The 20,896-nt window shown below is 36.8% G+C and overlaps 2 protein-coding genes across 5 annotated transcripts in view; one reads left to right on the forward strand and one right to left on the reverse strand.

The window, feature by feature from the left end:
- Nucleotides 1-20,896, forward strand: part of LOC146405651 (uncharacterized) — a 467,211-nt gene that overhangs the window by 78,040 nt on the left and 368,275 nt on the right. The window lies entirely within an intron of this gene.
- The window catches only part of ELL2 (elongation factor for RNA polymerase II 2), a 72,408-nt gene that overhangs the window by 47,177 nt on the left and 4,335 nt on the right, over nt 1-20,896 (reverse strand). For all 4 annotated transcript variants that reach the window (XR_014838391.1, XR_014838393.1, XR_014838392.1 and 1 more), the window contains exon 2: nt 8,006-8,053. Coding sequence is in view for 1 of the 4 variants with exons in the window: in XM_003123796.6 (XP_003123844.2) it covers nt 8,006-8,053 (48 nt within the window). In the remaining 3 variants the exon portion in view is untranslated. The remainder of the gene's footprint in view (nt 1-8,005; nt 8,054-20,896) is intronic.

Consider the following 20,896-nt stretch of genomic DNA (forward strand, 5'->3'; position numbering starts at 1 on the left):
TAGGAGTCTTAGCATGTAATAAATATTCAATGCATTCTAGCTATGATTATTAAAATTAACTGGAATCTATAAACAAAATAGAATAGATAACTGTGGGAGTTCCCGTCGTGGCTCAGTGGTTAACGAATCCGACTAGGAACCATGAGGTTGCAGGGTCGATCCCTGGCTTTGCTCAGTTGGTTAAGGATCCATCATTGTCATGAGCTGTGGTGTAGGTTGCAGATGCAGCTCGGATCTGGCGTTGCTGTGGCTGTGGTGTAGGCCGGCAGTTACAGCTCCGATTCGACCCCTAGCCTGGGAACCTCCATATGCCTTGGGAGTGGCCCAAGAAATGGCAAAAAGACCAAAAAAAAAAAAAAAAAAAAAAAAAGTGTACATTTAAATTATAAGACTAGTTAGATTTGATAATCACTCACCTGACAAGGGCAAGTTCATTAGCCTCAAAACATGTCTATGGGCTTTTCATAAGTCTTTTTCTTTTTTTTTTTTGCCATTTCTTGGGCCACTTCCATGGCATATGGAGGTTCCCAGGGTAGAGGTCGAATCAGAGCTGTAGCCACCGGCCTATACCACAGCCACAGCAACGCCAGATCTGAGCCAGATCCAAGCCGAGTCTGCAGCCCACACCACAGCTCACAGCAACGCCAGATCCTTAACCCACAGAGCAAGGCGAGGGATCGAACCCGCAACCTCATGGTTCTTAGTCGGATTCGTTAACCACTGAGCCATGACGGGAACTCCCATAAAAGTCTTTAAGTCATTTCTTTAAGTCAGTAAAACTCTTCTAAACTTATTTTCAAAAGAAGTTACTTTTATAAGGTTTTTAGCCTAAAAAGAATTTAAGAACAATTTAATTTCATATTCTTGTTCCTTTTCCAGTTTAAATTACAATTCAAGAATGGTTACAAAAATATACCTTCCCTGTAAATTCTCCAGATTATGTAATATATGGAGCTAACAAGCAAACCAGTCAAGGGTGGGGTCAGGAAAGAAAACTTTTGAAAAGATTCTAATTAGATAAAATCTTATTGTAGAATATAGGAACTTTGTAAACACATCCACTGCATTGTTGTACTTACTGAATCAAAGATGCCAGCAAGGGTACTTTGTGATTTTATGTACCACTGTATAATATAAAATGCTGACAAACTATGACATAATACTAAGATGCTGTTGATAATGAGATTCATCTCATTCCTAAAGATGTTAAAAGAAGAAAACATGAAAACTTGGAATCAATGACATAATAGTAATTTGTTGTTGTTGTGTTAAATATTGTTTGAAATAAGATCTAGGGTTTGCACATATTCTGCTAAATTTTTTTTTTCCTGCTTTAAACTTTGACTTTTCTTTTAATAAGAATAGGGTCTTGCACATAGAAAGAGGTCAAAAGATATTTAAATAATGCTTGTGGTTCAAATTTAGGGGTGAGTTAGTTTTAAGAACCACAGGTGTTATAGAATGGTTAAAGATCACTATTTTCCAGGCTTAAATAAATGAATATTATTAAAGTGATAATTAAGTATCAAAAATTACACTAAACTGTCTTCTCAAAAAAATTAAAAAGTGACAATGTCTATAACAGATAACTGAATGTTAAAAGCTTCAGTTTTGGGTGGGAAAACAAAAAGGCGAAGTCTTCAGTGGCAGATTTTATTGATGGATGGTTTCAAGAACAAGAGCTGGTATTTCAAGGTCCTATTTACCTTTGTCTACACACTGTCTACCGTGGTCCTGGTACACAGCAAATATTCATTAATGCTTGTTGAATGAAAAAAGGAAGCTTAACTGACTGCTAAGAATGTAATCTGTAGTATTTATAGCAAGTTCAGATTTCAATCATAGTTCCAAGAGCTGCTTTCCAAAGTGACTGCAGTTGGGTGAAGGACAGAGCAGGATGGTTTTGTCTTCAACTCCTTTGTGATCATGTGTTTTGAGAGGCTTGTCCTGCTGTAGCCCACACTGAAGCCTTTGCAGTGTACTATGAAATAGTTTCCTCAGCCACCAGAAAAACACAAGTTTCCCTCCCACCCTCACCATTTTGCACTCTTGAGGGCCAGGGGTAGGCCAGACTTACTTTATGTCACCAGTAGCTGTAGTGGTACCTGGCCATGATATGAATTTAGCTTTTTGTTTTCCTGATTTAGAAACCCCCACAGGTAGTTCTTTTTCAGAAACGAAAGGAGAGCAGAGGTGTGTAGCAACATAAAATAGAGAAGTTGGTCAATTTACAATAGCTTCAAACTATGATTCAATTACTATTTGAGATAATAGCAGTTTCCCAGAATGTCAGTCCATATCCCTGGCCAAATATGACACTTCACAAATATATATATGTGTGTGTGTGTGTATAATTACGGAAGTTATATACTACATATCATACATAAAATTTTATAATACAAGCTTTGATATATATCAAAGTTAAATATTTCTTTCAAATTGGGCAATTTACTATTGAATACCTTACTATTCATGTGGTTAAAAGATTAGAATTCAATGCAAATATCAAAATGTTATCTACATATGCCAACCAGTAGAATATTGGAAAAGTTAAAACAGAACTGCCATTACAAAAGTATTTAACACCCTTCTAGTATTAACTACATTCAGAGCTGAGTGTATAAAAGTAGCTGTTAGTCAGCAACCTTTGAGCAGACTGACTAAACACAACCATTGGCAAAACCAGTGGATTAGCCAAACCAAAAACAGCAGGGGAAAGCAGAGTGCAGGCATATCATCTAAGAAGGAATGGCAGTGTTGGGGATTTATTTTTATCTCCAATGCTGTTTCAAGCTGATAGTTATCTTTGCTTCCCAGGTATCAAGTAGATTAGAGAAGGGTAGTCTGCGGGAAGTATTTGTAGGTGAGTTGAAATTGCCTACTAATTTCAAATACTGTATAATTTAGTATTTCAATCCCAGTCTTCTCCCCAGCCCCCACCCCAAAGAAAAATGAATAATTAACAAAATATTTCTGAATGCTTTGCTAAGTTTGGAAGTTAAGGGAAAAAAAGAAAAAAAGAAAAATCCAGCTCTCTCTCCTTTAGAGTTGATGTATCTACTGCCAACATTTTATAATATTATTTCAGACTTTAAAGTTAGTTAAATGCTGATTTCATTTTCAGAAGGTCACTGTGCCTTTTTGGAAGGCATACATTTAAAACTTGTTTGGCTGGCTGTTCCTTGCTCATTCTTGGAAAAGGGTGTGACTCAGTATTTTACAGGAGACACGACATGGTACTTATAGAAAATATTTTCTATTTTCAGTCTTCATTTTAAGGTTAACTTCTAAATTACATATGCAAAATGAACTTCTATTTTCTAAAGCCTCTTGGATGGCTGAGTCTGAAGTAATTGCTATTCAATTAGAATTTTGGAACAACATTCTCATAACAAATATTGAGTTAATAATACTGAAGTCTGGAAACCTATTTACTGTGACAAAGTTAACATTATTTCTCACTGCCCTGGGACAATCATTCCCTGGACATGAGTCCCTGAAGTCCCAGCCAAGTCTACTTTGCAAGCCCACCACAGGCCAACAGATGTGGCCATTATTTGCTATTGAAAACCTTGCCATATCAGATTTTATGTGAATTATAATCATACCACATATCTACCTTTTTGTGTAGCCTTCTGTAATTTTACATGCCTATGTCCAGGATATATTTTGCCTCTACTGAAACCTTTGTTTAAAAAGCTGATTTATATCAAGCAGAAAAACATAAGCCTTGATCCTGAGAGTCCCCTGTTTCCATGGATGTTCTGAGAGGAGGGGTCTGGATAAGTCCTACATTATTATTTCTTTCCTGAGTATTAGTCTATACGTGTTTGTCAGATTTGGAGCTCTCTGAGGGCAGAGCCCATGTCTTACTGTCCCCATGTCTTTGCACACTAAGCACTCAGCAAAGTACTTGGCACCAATAAAGGCTGAAAGAATGTTTATGTAACAAGTAAGAAACAGAACAATAAACCTATTAGCACATCTACTGGTTAGGTATCTGTTTATAGTTTATTGAATAATTATGTTAGTAGATAATTACATCAATAACAGCTGCCATGACTGAAAATACTGAGTTAACTTGCTTCCAGCACCTTCTCCTTTCAGAACTGTGCAGTACAGTGGGGAAATTTTTCCCTGGTAGTGTCAGGACCTAGACAGTAGTTACAGCTCTGTCTCCATCAGAGCTGTGTGTCTTTAGACAGGAAACTTTCAACAAACATAAAAATACACAGTAATTAGCTTTTTAAAACTTTACTGGAGTACACATTTGTGGAAATTTTTCACCTGCCACATTCTCAGTACCCAGTTAGAATATAAGAGACAGAACTAACCTGATTTGTATAAAGTGTACTTGACAATAAACATGCAGCTTTTGGAAACCAGGTGCATTATACCAATATACCCCTCTGAATGCTATGACTTGAGCACCTCAACACTGTAGCCATGTGAATCTTACCAGAGACTTTTTCTATTCAATTGGAATGGTTTATAAAAATGTATAATCCTAGGAAAACTTTAGTTATGAGTATCCTAGGTATGGATTAGAGGACTGTGAGGTAACTGGTTGAGCCATACTCTTCAAATTCAACATGGTAAGAGTTCCCATCATGACACAGCGGAAACGAATCTGACTAGGAACCTTGAGGTTGTGGGTTCAATCCCTGGCCTTGATCAGTGGATTAAGGATCTGGCGTTGCCATGATTTGTGGTGTAGGTCACAGATGCGGCTCAGAACGGGCGTTCACCGTGGCTATGGCATAGGCCGGCAGCTGTATCTCTGATTAGACCCCTAGGCTGGGAACCTCCATAGGCAGGTTTGGTCCTAAAAAGCAAAAAATAAAAAAATTCAATAAGGTTGGAGTTTCCTTGTGGCACAGTGGGTTAATAAGGCTATGGTGTTGTCACTGCAGCGGCGTGGGTCCCTGCTGTGGCATGGGTTCAATCCCTGGCCTGGGGAACTTCCACATGCTGCAGGCATAGACCCAAAAAATAAATAAATAATAGTTCAACAAGGTATCTTTGGCTGATTTCGTCAGCTTCTGATATTCATGGTTTAGAAAACACAATCAACAGTTCCCATAGATATGTCAATGACCATTCAATTTCCTAAGTACCCTCTCTTCCACTAAGAGTCAGATAAAGTGTGAAAGACCAAACTTGCATTATTTTATAAAAGCTGCTGCCCAAACTGTGATAAAAATTCAGATAGTCAATGATTCTCAGAATTTTTACTCTTTTATAGCATATTGTTATACTTTTGTTCAATATTCCAGTCTGCATTTTTTTTTTTTTAAGAAGAAAATGTCAAAGATGTTTGGGCACAAAAGTGGATACGCTTAAAAGCTAACCTGCCAAGACCCAAATTCTGACCTTCTAAAGACATTACTGAGGGGAAAAAAAATCTTATAATTAGTAACAAGGAACAGCATAACCATGCAGTGCTTGGCATCAGAGAAGCTGGAAATAATCTTAACAATGAATGTTCACTTTTAAAATGGTATTTTAATAATACTTCAGTTATATTTCAAATATGCCTACTCAGGATACTATCATGATAGTTAATCACATTTGATGTAAATTTGATATATTTGCGAAATTCTTTCTAGGAAAACTTTTTCAAAGTGCCTGAAATATTGTATTAAAAGACAACTAAAATTTCTCATTAAGAAAAACTATCCTTTGGGAAACCTTAATTTAAACCTTCCAATTTAGAGTCCTAAAAAATTTCCATATATGAAAGCTGTCAGTATACATCTTCAGAGTTTCCAATGCCATTGGCATAGGCAATGTTAAATTATCGTGGCTCTCAAGAAAAACAGAAGAACACTGTACAGAAGACCCTCACATTTGTGGCTCTGTGTATTCCCTGTGGGCTGTGCCAACCCACTCTCTCCCCTGTAATGACTCTTTGTTTTTACTAAGTCCCAAAGGGCTGGTGAGAGCTCTGCAAAGAGAAGTGGGGGGGGGAGGGGTGGATGGAATGCAGCTGCAGACTCAGAAACAATGCTGAGTCCATATATTTTGTTCCCAGTTAGAATAATAAAAAGGGGACTGCGGTGGGGGGTGGAGGGATGGAGGAGACAGAACCCAGAAAAAGCAAGGTAGGGCCAAGTATCCCTTAGCTCTCAGGCTTCAGCACTCCCTCCGCCACACTCATACTCTACCAAGTCTGACAACCACTCATTTGGTTAAAAAGCTTATCTGTTAAAATTCAAACACCGGATTATGATTTAAACCTATCAGTCATTTATATCTAAATTTCTTTATCAGTGAACAATACTCTGGCAAGAGAGAATGGAGCTTGCAACGATAAACCAAAGAAGCTTAGATAGATGAGGGAGCAAAGTTTGGGGGAGGTAGATTTCAGAAAAGGAGGTCCAAAGTTTCAAATAGAAACTGCTAGCTTTTCAATGGTGCCTACAGTGCCTAGGGCCTGAGGGCAACTGCTGTGCCAGAGAAAACCATATTCCTCTGAGTCTGCTAAAAGCAGCATGTGTTTGAATCAAGAGCTTGGAAGCCTGCACATATTGGTTCCTCATTACTCAGTCTAAACTGGTGCCTAAAATCATGTCCTTCACTGGTATGTCTCTGGCCTACAGGTCCCAACTGGGAGAATGAGAGAATTAAGGGAAGAAGCAGACATTGAGCAAAGGGGTCAGCTGCTTGCTTAGGAGGGAAAAGAAGCTCAAACACTACTCTCCTTTCCTAGGTACTGCCCTCTCTTCCCAGATAAACCTTTGCTGATAATGGGTAGCCCTGCAGAGCTCATGAACTCAGACCTGTCTCTGGAACATTCCTTCAGGTGTTATTGACACCATTAAAATTTGTAAGAAAATGCAAGAAGCCTTAAGTAAACAACCAAAATTAATACCTCAAAAACAGAATCAGTGTGCACCAAAGACTACCTAAAAAGCTATAAAGCAAAATTCAGAAGAATGCTTGTTCCAATTAGGATCCCAGTCATGAACACTCAATTACTGGAGGCAGAAAATTAAAAAAAAAAAAAAAAAAAAGACTTCATTGTAAAACTACCATATAGAAGCAACCCTCTGACATCCATACACAAACATCACCTTCAAGATAGCCTTCTCTAAGATTTGAAGTACTTTGAGCTGGTATTGAATGATACAATTAATTGCTTGACTCTTAAAAGGTTTTCAAGTTGTAAAGTTTAGCAAGACTGTATTTATTTACACTGAATTTTTGCATTTTGTGACATCAACAAAAATTCTCAAGTGTATAAATTTATCGTAAGCAGAAATATGATCTCTCCCTGCCTCAGGCTGCCTTTTCTCTACAGCTCTAATACCCATTTATAGGTATTCCAAATCTCCATACAACAGACAATATATAGAGACAAATTCAGAAATATATATTATTTTAAGAAATGACTGAGTCTACTATTAATGTTAAATAGTAATAGCAATAATTAAGGAATAATACTGACACCACTCCTGGAAAGTTTATCATCTATTATAAACACAAAATTCATAGGTACATTTTACTAGGAATTATTATACTTTTAAATGCAGCAAGAAAAAAGACAACATTTTGTTTATTCTGTGTACTAGAAAAATTCAATTTTCTATTTATACATTTCATTTCCTAGTATATACAAAGATATTTAATCTATTGACAGCAAAGATTTGCTAATATTAACAACAAACACATAATCATAACTTGTCTGAAATTCTTAATTCTCTAATGGTTGCTTAATTATGGTAAACAAAATAAAATCTCTTAATGCTATGATGAATGTTGATTAGAAAATCAATTATCAATGATAAAAAACTATTTTCAATAACTACATCTGAATTATTTTCAAATAAATCAAGAATAATTCAAGTCTTAAAGGTGTAAAAAATTAACATTTAGTCACAAAGTTCACAAAATATTGGTGACATTATATTAAGAGGCACAGATGAAAAGAAATTTTAAAAGTTAAATACAACAGTGTGTAAGAAAATTAGATTTTCTAGCTAAAAACAATAAGAGTACTCACCCCTTGCAGGCCTTGGAACTGAATTGAAGGTCGAAATGGAATTAAATTCTATTAAAAGAAACATAAGAGACAAACAGGTCAACCTTAGTTACTGTGACACAGAACTAAATGTTTCAATCTTAAATCTATGTATTTGGTCAGTGCTATAGTCTGTGAAAACCCTTACATTACATACTTAGGTTTATTATGTGTCATTATGTTAAGATGCCTTGATAAATGATATTGCACTATTGACGTTTCTCTGAATCATAGAACCGAAAGTATCTTTTGGCAGTGTAGCTAACCAGGTTTTTGAAAACAAATGACATGATTTAGTGAAAAATGATTAGTATACTAATTCAATTTTACATTAAAAATGTTTTTGCTTACTTCCTTGATAATGTTTTTTTAAAAGGGTGAGGGAAAGCAAGAGATAATTACAGGAACTTAGCAAAACTCTAACAAGATAGTAGAAATATAAAATTAAAATATTTGAGAATTTGGTTTCTATTTTCTCATGTTTTACCAGAGATTAGTTTTTAGTTCATTTAAACAGGTTACCAATTTTCTCCCAGATTCTCACCAAGAGAATGTAATTTTTAACACAATGTTTTTTGAGCTCTTTCCTCTTCATAATTTAATATATTCTCATAGAGTTGTGTATTTAGAAGAAAAGCTGTAACTGTAAATATCTACCATAGTCTCAGGCATGATTTTCTGTACCCAAAGTCACCCTTATGTTTTTCTGTGGAAACTCTTTTCCAAATTGCTAACAGAAATTCATGGGAAAAATCAGATTTGGGTAATATTTTAATAGTAATACATCAGCCTGTAAACTCTTCTTCACATCCTCTTATCCAAATCCAATGCACAAAAGCAGTGTCTTCTGGTTTCATCTCTACCTTAAAAATACAGAGGCACCTGTGTGCCCTTCCCTCAGCCACTGCATGTTAACTACTACTACCACTTACTCCCTCCAACTTCTATACAGACTTACAAGTTTGCTAATCAGGATTATCATAAACTAAAGAGAAATAAGGAAAGGATAAATACTTTAAAGACAGATCATCTGAACATAAAACCAAGTGGTAGCATTAACCGTTCCTTTATTATTTATAAAAATGGATAAACATCTTCCTAGAGAAAACATAATAGATACTGTTACCATTGTTCTACCAATAAAATGATGTTCTACCATCATCTAACTTTAGATTTATCAGCAGAATCAAAGTACTAGTGGGTGACAAAATTTATTTCTTTGTGTGGGAGAAGTAAGTCTTTAAAAAAGGAAAGATAAAAATTTCCTTAGAGGGAAAAAACCTCACCCAGACCTGCCTTCCATAGCTAAACCTGAAGTAACGGCAGCTTGCCTGCAAAAGCCCTGAGGAGGCTCCCTCTGCTTGGAAGCAGGTGGTCCTACAATTTAGGTAACACAGCTCCAGCCTTCTAGCTTTCAGAAAATTTCAATCAGCCCTGCCTCCTGCTCCCTCTTCAAATCACAAACCCTGAACATTTCCTCTGAGGCTGGTTACACTGCTCCCCAACTCCCTGCAACCCAAAAGTTATCTTCAGCTCATCACTAGAATCTGAACTTCTCTATTACGTTCATCAATTCTTCCTGGTCAACAGCAACAACAAAATGCTAACTTTTCTCAATTTTCAAATTGCTCACAGCTTCCTTACACTTGGAGACACCAACCCTCCTAGCTCTGGTTATGCCTTTCATTTCAAAAGCTAGTGCCCTTCACTTTCCTCTTTCTAGATCTACTCCCTCCAGGAGGCTCATCTTGCCTATTTAGTGATGACTCTGAGTCTCCTTCCTTTTCCTCAACTTGGCATCTCTCCATAACCTGCAATTTATCACTGCCTAGGACATTTTGCATTAGAAACTCTCAATGACAGCAAAATTGGCAAATTTAATAAACTTACCCTCCTCCCACCGAACCTGCCCCTCTTTCCTACTTTGTGGCAAGTGTACTTCTATTTTTTTGGTTCTGCAGCCTCACAACCTTAAATTTAACTTAGCCTCTTCTCCCCTCTCCCTGCACCATATTCTATTAGGCATATTGCTAGAATCCCAGAATTCAGGAAGAGTACGTGTTAGAAAGGATACTAGAAGCGACAAAGGCTCACGGGAAAGATGGATTTTGAGTAGCAATTTTGAAAAGACAAACTAAACTCCAGGGAGAGAGTGCTCTAAGCAAAAAAGCTAAGACACAGGAATGGGTACCGTGTGGCCAGAGGGCAGGTCTCTGGGTATTGAGTTCTTTGACACGTGATACATAACATAAAGGATGAGAACTGGACCTGGGGATCCCTGCCTAATCTCTCCTTGACCTCAAAATTTGTCTTCAGTTTTAGCTTCTATCCACTAAGAGAATAAATAAGACAGTAATTTAAATTGCAGTCCTCAGCATTTCAAAAGGTTTATCACCCTGTGAAATAACCCTGCCCTAATCCCCTCCATTACCCCTTTAGGGATGGCCTTTAGGTCTTGCCTTTGACGAGATAAACAATTGGAGGCAATTCTGATTTTTGGAATAAGAAAGTGAGGTGCTGATGGAAATGTTTCAGGGAAAGCAGCCTTCCAGTCCTGTGTAATAAAGAGAGAGATGAACTGGGGCTAGGGAAAAAGGTTAGACATCAGCTTCAGGGGATGTTTTATTTAGGAATACTCTGGTGATAAAGGCCTAAATTAGCATGACTTCATCTAGAGCAAACAGGATAGATGGTGGAATGAGCAGACATTCCTAAGCAAGAATGATAAAATGTTTTCCAAAAGCTTGAATATCAGGCATTAAAGAAAAAAGAAGCAAAGGTGGCTCTGGGCTCTACCCTAGACTAGCTTAGTTTCTACTTTAAAAGCTCTTAGCTTGTTTTAGGCCCTTATCACCAAGAGCCTAGACAAAGGCCTTCCTTCCTTACTTCAATTCCTTATAAATGCTGCTCAAATAGCTAGCAGAAGCTCTTTGCGACACCACCCTCAGCTTGTCACACAGCCTGCAGTGGGTTCTATCAAAGCAAAACAAACTCCTCCACATAGAAAACAGACTGTCCAGCTATAGAACCAATCAATTTCATCTTCTATGTCGTCCTATGGCTCAGCAGTGTTAACCTTTTTCAGTCTGTTTTATAAAACAATTTCCTCTCTATTTCTACCTCCTACTTGTCCCTTCAATCTGGCATACCTTCCCAAAGGTATTTTGGCAATCCATACTAATCACTTAACATTCAAGCTTAAGATTAATCTCCTCAGCTAGGCCTTCCTTTGGATAAATTAGGAATTCCATGTGTTAAGGACCCAATGCAGGTAAATGTGAAAGAGAATGGGTGTGAAGCAACAAGAAATGGTGAGTAGCCAGACAGTGAATGCCCAACTGAGAAAGGATTCAGATTTTAAAATGTTAAGCCTTTTTCTAGCCAAACAAAACTCTGCTGCCACCATTTTGCTAACTCTGATCTATGTCCACTTTGAGTTAACTACCATTAGCTGTGGTTTCTCCAGATGCCTATGTCTCAAGGTCCTACTACATGAGGGATGTATCTTTCATAGGTTGTCTTACTCCTAGTTGGTACAGAAGAGTCTAACACATATTTAATTTACAGGCATTTATCTATGTTATGCTAAGTATATAAAAAGTATTATAAAGTCATTTTGGCTATATTCTCTTTACATATGCCGTATACAACTATACATATTATATACTTACAGATTACTGTTCAGGGTTATATAGACAAAACAATACCATTATGCTTGACACCAATTTAGGAACTTTCAAAAATAATTTTGACATTATTCAATCCTTTGTCTCATGACATGAATTTATAATCTAACCTCCTGAAATGCTTAGAGTTCTATCTGTATTGCTTGATTCCTCAACAGAAATGATACTTTGTTTTTATTTACATAGTTTTGTAATGTACAGAGTGTTTGGTTGGTTTTTTTGCCACACCTGCTACATATGGAAGTTCCCAGGGAACGGATGGAATCCAAGCCTCAGCTGCAACCTGTGCCACAATATCTGTGGGAAAGCGAGATCCTTCACACACTGTGTCACTGTGGGACCTCTGTACAGAGCATTTGTATATCCATTATCTCAAGTGAGCTTCCTAAAACCAAACTTGGGTGGTAGGAAGGGATCATTAACCCCCATTTCAGAGGCAGATAAATGAGTCTCTAACAGGCAAAATTCATTGCTTAGGATCAACAAGCAGAATTGGATCTGAAATCCAGTCCTATGAATCTCAAATCCCTTTCCTTTTCTCTTGCCTCTCTGAAACAGGTTACTTCCTAGTGCTGAACATTAAAAAGCAGTTAAATGCTCATTTAGTTCTGGCATTTTGTTTCCAAGGAAAATGCATTTCATAGAATCATTACAATTTCCAAGGTTCAGTTTCTCATTATATAAAAACTAAAAAGTAGGAGTTCCCATCGTGGTGCAGTGGAAATGAATCCGCCATGAGGTTGAGGCTTCGATCCCTGGCCTTGCTCAGTGGATTAAGGATATGGCATTGGCTTGATCTGTGGTGTAGGTTGCAGACACAGATCGGATCTGGCATTGCTGTGGCTCTGGTGTAGGCTGGCAGCAACAGCTCCGCATTAGACCCCTAGCCTGGGAGCCTCCATATGCCATGGGTGCGGCTCTTAAAAAAAAAAAAAAAAAAAAAAAAGACAAAAGACAAAAAATAGGTTTGTCTCTTTCTTGTCTATCTTCTTCTTTTTGCTATAAGGACCCCCCCCCCCCCACACATTATATATATATCTAGGTTAACATTTTTCATTAAAAAAATAAAACCCTCATCTACATAGTTGTGGGTACTTATCCAAACAGGACAAAATAGGATCACTGCTACTGAAAAACTCCTTTGAGATATCTGACAATTTAGAAGAGAAAATACATAAGAGAATTTCAAATATTTTATTGATTTTAAACCCCAATTTTAGACAAGAAGATGTCAGATACTAGGCTACAGTTGCTGAATGTTTTAAAAACTGCAACAAGAGGAGACAGCTAGAATGCTACACCAATTACTATGCATCTGACCACTGTGTTAATGGGCAAGGTACCAGGAATAAGTTCTAAAAGTCAATACCATTATAAGCAAGTGTCTCAAGCATGTTAGTTTTCCATCTAAATGTTTTTTAGTCTAACTTTAACTACACAAACATAACCTCAACTCACTATATATTTTTTAATGCAATTGGATTTTAAAAGACAATGTAATTACAGGTGGCCAAATATGATATGGCATGTTTTAGAATAATGTTTAACTTACTAAGTACATTTCCACTACAAATGAGTTTCAATAGGACTTCAACGTTTGATTTTTAGCTTTAATTAAATATTTGCACCAAGTAGCTCTTTTGAAAATCAAGTAATTGTAGGGTTTAACTGAAGAGTAGCCAAGCTATATATATATAAGATGGTGATGTAGAATCTTCATCCATCCAAGAAACACAATGCAGGCTGGAAGTGACTACGGAAATTCTTTTTGACAAATGATTTAACAACCGGATAAAGGTGATGTTTTGCATCAAAAGATTCTGCTAAACTCTTAGTTGGTTCACTGCTTTCAGAGTTCTTTGAATTAACCCTCTATATTTCTTAAGAAATGTAGGGCATTCTTAAGCTTAGAATAAAAGTATAGACAATACCAAAATGCTAAAAAGTTTGGTTAGTCTTAACCTCTGTCATTATAAGCCAATTCTAATGCAACAAAAATTGCTCTATGACCAAATAAATCTATGTCCACTTATTTTCAGGGACTATTCCTCACACTGTATCAGGACTATAATTTACTAAGTAATTTTACTAAGTGATCTTAATTGTACTGAGTAATATTAATTTCTGACATGATTCTTTTAGGGTGGGAGAAAAGGAGCAAACCTCAGGTTTCTTTGGAGATAAATGAAAGAAAATTACTTATCCTATAAAAGTGGTTATAACCTTCTCTTGATTATTTACATACTGATCTTCCACATAGACAACTTAAACCTATGGTTGCTTTTTCTCTATCAGTCACAATTGTTTTTGTCAATATATAACCACAAGAAATAGCATTCTGGGGTTAGAAAAAGTGATTTCTCTAAGAAACACATTATAGAGATCTTTCTAATTGTATTGCCTGAGGTTAGAGACATACTTGTAATACCTTCAGTTTCCCTTCTGAGCCCATCATGGAGCTTTGATTCAACCCAAAGTTAACTCTTGAATTATTTAAAATAACCTATAGGCATTTATTAAATACTTAGTATTTATCTGAGTATCTAGGCTGCATTATAAGTCATGATAAGAGTGAAAAAATAATTCCAAAGTCAAATATAATTTTGGAACTTTATCAAAACCAGAAAACTTTCTATAAATGGTGATGGGCCACATGACTGCTTTAGGTGAGATTGTTTTAGGAAATGATCATAGCTACCTAGTTACTATTTATTGAGTGCTTAAAATGTGTCAGGCCAGTGTAATCATTTTTACTATCACCTCTGGGAATTCCCAATACACCCTTGAGGGGTAGATACTAGTATTTCTACTTCTCATGTAAATCCTGTGAATCACCTAAAGTTACACCAGCTAGTAAGTGACCTGGAGCTCAAACCCTGGCCTGTATCACTTTAAGAAGTGTGCTCTTGGAGTTCCTGTCCTGGCGCAGTGGTTAACCAATCCAACTAGGAACCATGAGGTTGCGGGTTCGGTCCCTGCCCTTGCTCAGTGGGTTAAGGATCTGGCTTTGCCGTGAGCTGTGGTGCAGGTCGCAGATGCGGCTCGGATCCTGCATTGCTGAGGCTCTGGCGTAGGCTGGTGACTATGGCTCCGAATGGACCCCTAGTCTGGGAACCTCCATATGGTGGGGGAGCGGCCCTAGAAAAGGCAAAAAGACAAGTAGAAAATAACAACAACAATAACAAACTATGCTCTTGCCCATCACTCTATACAGCTAGCTTTTCTCCTCCTCAACAGTAGTTATATAAAATGTGAAATATCTGAAAGCTAGAGAATTAAGAACTGATAGCTTTTTGAAGGATAATTGTTTTTGTCTTTCACTAAAGCTTAAGGATACATGGATTTGGCACATGTATCAGGCACATGAATTTGTTCTTATGTAAATAAATAGTAAAAATTATTTATGATTTATTCTGGGATATAGTATAAGATAAATCATTCTTTCCTAAAAGAGGTATACTTTACCATTTTAAGAATGTGTGGTTATAATTTTTTTATGAAGTCATTTAATTCTGCTCCTTAAAATATCACCTGATAAAGAAACCAAAGACTATCCAATAATTACATTTTAACCACTGTAATATCTACATATATGAAGGGAGAAAAGAGGAAGAAAAAAAAGATGGAGCTAAAGCAGAAAATAGCAGAGGAAATCAGATAGTTAATCCTGAAGAAATTAAATATATTCAACTTTCATCAAAAGCTAGTTAAAGTTAGTCACTGTGAACCAGCCTTTATAACAATTCTTGAAGCAGGAGTTCCCATTGTGGCTCAGTGGTTAATGAATCCGACTAGGAACTATGGATTGCGGGTTCGATCCCTGGCCTCGATCCCTGGCCTCGCTCACTGGGTTAAGGATCTGGCGTTGCCATGAGCTGTGGTGTAGGTCGCAGACACAGCTTGGATCTGGCATTACTGTGGCTATGGCATAGGATGGCAGCTACAGCTCCAATTAGATCTCTAGCCTGGGAACATCCATATGCCACAGGTGCAGCCCTGAAAATACAAAAACAAACAAACAAACAAACAAAAAAACAATTCTTGAAGCATAAAATCTCGTTTTTTTCCAAGAGAGAGATTAATGTGGACTTTATAATTGTGTAATAAGTTTACATGTCAAATCTGACTCTAAATACAAATGAAGATTTGTTATATGGGACCACGATATCTAGTGAAGCAGAAAGAGAAGCAGCAAAATAAACCTGGGTTGTAAGATGGAGATTATTTTTTAAATATTAGAAATTTATAAAATGAAGCATCTAAAATAAAGGGAGCCATTAGAAGGCTTGAAACTTGGAAACTAAATGATTACAATGTTTTAAAAAGATGAATCTTGCTGCTATGTGGAGAATGGATTATTGGGGGATGAGCGGAAGCTTGGGGGCTGGCTGTAAGTCCATGGCAGTGGTCCTTAAGAGAGATGATGGTGGCTGGGACTGGAGGGGTGGTGATGGATGAGGTTAGATTTCAGATGTTTGAAGAATGACAGAACTTGCTGATGGATCAACTAAGAAAAGAGGATTGAAATCAAGGAATACTGGCAAATTAATAGGTAACTAGAGACAAGTGTTGCCACTTACTGAGATGGAGAACAGTCATGAAGATGCAGGTCTGAGGAGTGAAATCAACAACTGTGTTTGGGTTTGCTAAGTTTGAGATAACCTGTTAAACTTTTTTTTTTACCATTTATTTATATATATATATATATATATACATATATTTCTACTGTACAGCATGGTGACCCAGTTACACATACATGTATACACTCTTTTTTCTCACATTATGTGATCCATCATAAGTGACTAGACAGGGTTCCCAGTGCTACACAGCAGGATCTCATTGCTAATCCATGCCAAAGGCAATAGTCTGCATCTATTTACCCCAAGCTCCCAGTCCCTCCCAGTCCCTCCTCTCCTCCCTTGGCAACCACAAGTCTATTCTCCAAGTCCATGATTTTCGTTTCTGTGGAAAGGTTCCTTTGTGCCGTATGTTAGATTCAACATTGATTAAAAGATGAGGTGTTGGAAATTAGTGCCTGGAAATGGAGGAAGGTCAAAGCTGGAGATAAATATTTGGAAGTCATTAACATACAGATGACATTTAAATCCATAGGACTAAATTAACTCACCTAGTGAAGTGAACAGATAAAGAGAAGATAGCTGGGGTCTCTAACATTCATAGGTCAGTCACGCAGAAGATAATCAGCAAAGGAGACTAAGAATGGGCAGGGAAGTGGGAGGAAAATCGGGAAAGATTTCCCCATAGTTAACGGGATGCTATGATGCTGAGGTCAGGTAAGACAGGTACAGAGAGATGACCACTGGATTCGACAGCAAGGAAACTAGTCAGGTGTATTCTCAGGGGTGTGACAGACACACAACACAACTGGAGTGAGCCGAGCAGAGGATGGGAAACGAAAAATCAGACTCTACTTCTCAGACACAACCTCAAACATAATCCTTCTCTCTTTAGGTGTCTACTTGCACACAGATTTTATTGCATTTATATACTTTTTAAAAAAATGTCTGCTTGTTTCTACTAAAGCATGAGCACTTTCTTGATGTCAGGGTCCATCTGTGACTTAATTCAGCTTTCTATCTCCAGTGCCTAGTTCTATGCCCGGCACATGTCAGAAGATAAATAAATGTTGGCTAAATGAATAAATGAATATTTGATAGTTATAATTCTGACTACTATCTCTTATTCTTTTGTTAAAGAAAAATATCTTAAGACACTTAATTGAGTTTTTACCACATGGATGTTTTCTAGTTTTCTGAGGCATCATGGTTTCCAACAGTGAAAACCAAAAGCCATGATACTAAGTACATGTTTTTTAAAAACATACTAACACTTAAGTTGATAGGTAAGCATCACTATATGCTAGAGTATCTCAGAGAATCTTATTAGAAAGTTAGCATTTTCAAAATGATCCTTGAACTGTAAATCCAAGAACATTATAGTGAGTTACTTAATGATTCAATAATCACTCAGGACAGGAACCACAGAAGGTCTGATTTTCATGTTAAAATCAAATTTGATTTTCATATTATCTACTCTGTGACAGTCTTAAGTACATTTATTGAGGTTACTGAATAAAGAAAGCCTATAAAAATACAAACCCCTGTTCAAAACCAAAATTTCTCCCACATAGTAATTTCAACTTCCCCCAAAACATCATCAATCCCCCAAATTTCCATCCAAATGGAAAAGTTTGAGACACGTAAATAATATGGCATTGTTCTGGTCTAGTCTCAGACCCAAATATACTTCTTAAATATAAAACATCTAATCAAACCTAAGTCTCCTGGTCACTAAACAGAAGACTGAGTGAATGTTCACAAAAATGGTATTTTATCTGTACCTCCCGGCCCCCCACCAACTGCTTCTGACTTTCCTTTTTCTATTAAGGGTACCCCCTCCTAGTGCTGATGGTCAGAAATCTCAATTTAACCCTATTCCTATAAAACCTGTTAAATTCTATAGACTCTATTTATCTGTACTGTCTTGTCTCCCACTAATATCCTAGTTTAGATTCCACTCATCTCTAGCCTGGACTACATACTTCTTCCTAAGTTGTTTACTTCCTTCCAGCTTCATCTTATGTTTGTCATGCATACTGAGGCCTGAATAATCCTAAAGCATTAGTCAAATCACCTTAAATTTCTACTCAATGTCTCACCAGTTTTGAGAGAATCCTCTAACCTGCTCCAGTCTCCCTTCCCTCTCTTAAATCCAACTCTGTTTTCTCCCATACTCCAAGTGCAATAGGGTCTTCCTTGCAATTCTCAAAGCCTGCTCTGGCTTTTCTACTGCTGTCTTTTTCTTGCCTGTGCCATTCCCTCTGCTAGAGATGTGGTTCCCCATCTAGTCTCTGCCTGTTTAAATCCTTTAAGACCCACAGATGCTTTTTAGACTAATAAACATGTGGGATCCCCAACCAGAAAGAAGCTTGTGCTAATTTGATTCATGAATCTTTAAGGAACATGTAGTCTAATAAGATTTTCTCTTTTTATATCCTGTATTAAACTGCTAACCATGGAAATTCTAGATTTGGCCTTTGCTGGCAAACTATTAGTGGAGGTCCTTAGACCAGTTCTTTGTAAAGATTTAACAGGGCTTTCAAGTGCCATAATGCCACAGCAGAAATTACATACAGTAGATAAATTAGAAGGAAGGGAGGGAAGGAAATAAAAGAAAATTAAGGAAAAGTAAAGAAAGAACAATTCTCTTTGGTAAAACCTAACTGACTCATTTGGGCTGTAGAGACACAGTCATTATGCTTTTTTGGATTCTACTCCAGACCTGCTTTTCTAGATTTTTACATTAAGTCATGGGAAATGTCGTATGGAGCTGAGGTATGCAGGAGAATTAAATGTGTGGTTATATACATACTGTTTTCTTTATTCTAAAACTTAGCTCATCTTATATGCAGAAACGTCCATATCAGCACATTTCAGGGACATCTTCTCAAATACTCCCAAATACATTCGACCCTAACTGGCAAATAACTGGGCTAAACTCTGGTGCCAGGTTCCTGAGCTTCTCTGTAGTCCTAAAATCTTATTTTCCTCACTCTGCTGGCTTTATCACAAATTACCTAATAAGCACTAGGAGCACAGCTTCCATAGTTCTTTACAAGTGCAAATGGAGCAAATGGAAAGGTTGGATCTGGTGATTGTCCTTGATAAGCTTTCCAGTAAGTCATTCCAAGAATTCTACGCCCCTTTCCTTTTAAATTCTTTTCTTGAACATGTTCCAATCCTTCACATATGTTCTTTCTTTCTTTTCTCAATTCTGGTGCCAAGGTTCCCTGTCTATCTCTTTAGGCAATCTGGCTACTGCTTTTCATTAGGAGGAGTACTCTTCTTTGCACCCGAACACCTGATTATTTGAATAAACTTTTCAAACACTTATTGCAAAATGAGGTACAAACTTGACCTCACTTGATAAAAAGCATTTAAGATCAAGTTCAATCTGATGAAGATGTATCTAAGTTACACTCAGTAAAATTAACTTATTTAAATTTAAACCGACTATCTTTAAAAACTGCAACAAAAGGAATCGGGTAAGGCAAACCCCATTGTTGTACTTAGTAAACATGTCAGCAGCGCTGGCAGCTCTGTGCTGGCAGATCTGGATGCTTCAGTGGTGCCTTAAGGTGAACAGAGTTTTCTGTATTTATAAAGCAGATTATAGAAGGAACACACAGGTACACAATCAAAATTGTTTGAGGGCAGGCACAAAAAGGAAGTTAGGGAAAAGTAAGGTATAAGACTTTTTGTGCCTTAAACCACAATGAATCAAAAGCTGATAAGTTCACTTGGTAGAAACAAAGGGAAGGAGAGCAGATCACCTATCCCATGACCTGTGGGAACAGTGATTTTAAAAGATCACAGAACACATTAAAGGTAACTCTGGTAAAGGACAGTAACTTTGGAGATTTAATTAAATAAGACTTTTTTATGCTTTGTTTGGAAATAACAGCATCTGATAATACTGAGAGATCGAGTTCCTTATGCAAAATTAGATACAAGCGTATTTGTACAAATTTTCAAAACACTATTATTTGCCTACAAGACACTAATGAAACAGGAAAAATTATTTAAAGCCAATAATTGGAGTTGACATGAGAATGTGTTAACAAAATCCTTCTTAAAGGCATCTCCTTTCTCATCTTCAGGCATAGAGAATGAATGCTCCCTGCCCCCAGACCCATCTATGCAAGACTTTTTTAGAGTCAGGTAAAGAGGAGAATATTATTTGAGCCACCATTTTTGAAATTTTGAGTAAACATTAAAAAAAAAAAATTAGGTTCAGCAATGACAGAATCTGAAAACAATATTTTGATAAGATTTTTGTTACTACAAAATGAGTTACTCAAATGTCACGATAAAGCCAGCTACACATTATGGAAGAAATTAGCTAAGACAAAATGTTAGAATTTTGAGATTTAAATAGTTTTAGGATACATTTGGGAGAAGTATGTAATTACAGTAATATATGCTCACTTAAAAAATGCAGGGCTTATATAGAACACAAATTCAGACATCAATTTAGAATGACTATAAAGTTGTAATATGTGATCTTATTTAGTAACTTGTACCTTTATTCAAAATTATTTACAGAAAAAAAGTAGCTTTGCAATACATACTAAATATCTGTATTTTTATGTTTGAGTTCATTCTGC

This window comes from Sus scrofa, chromosome 2 (genome assembly GCF_054392235.1).
Source record: "Sus scrofa isolate SSC_HxYL_T2T_F1_AM1 chromosome 2, Sscrofa_HxYL_maternal_Yorkshire_Landrace_v2.0, whole genome shotgun sequence".
NCBI classification, from domain to species: domain Eukaryota; kingdom Metazoa; phylum Chordata; class Mammalia; order Artiodactyla; family Suidae; genus Sus; species Sus scrofa.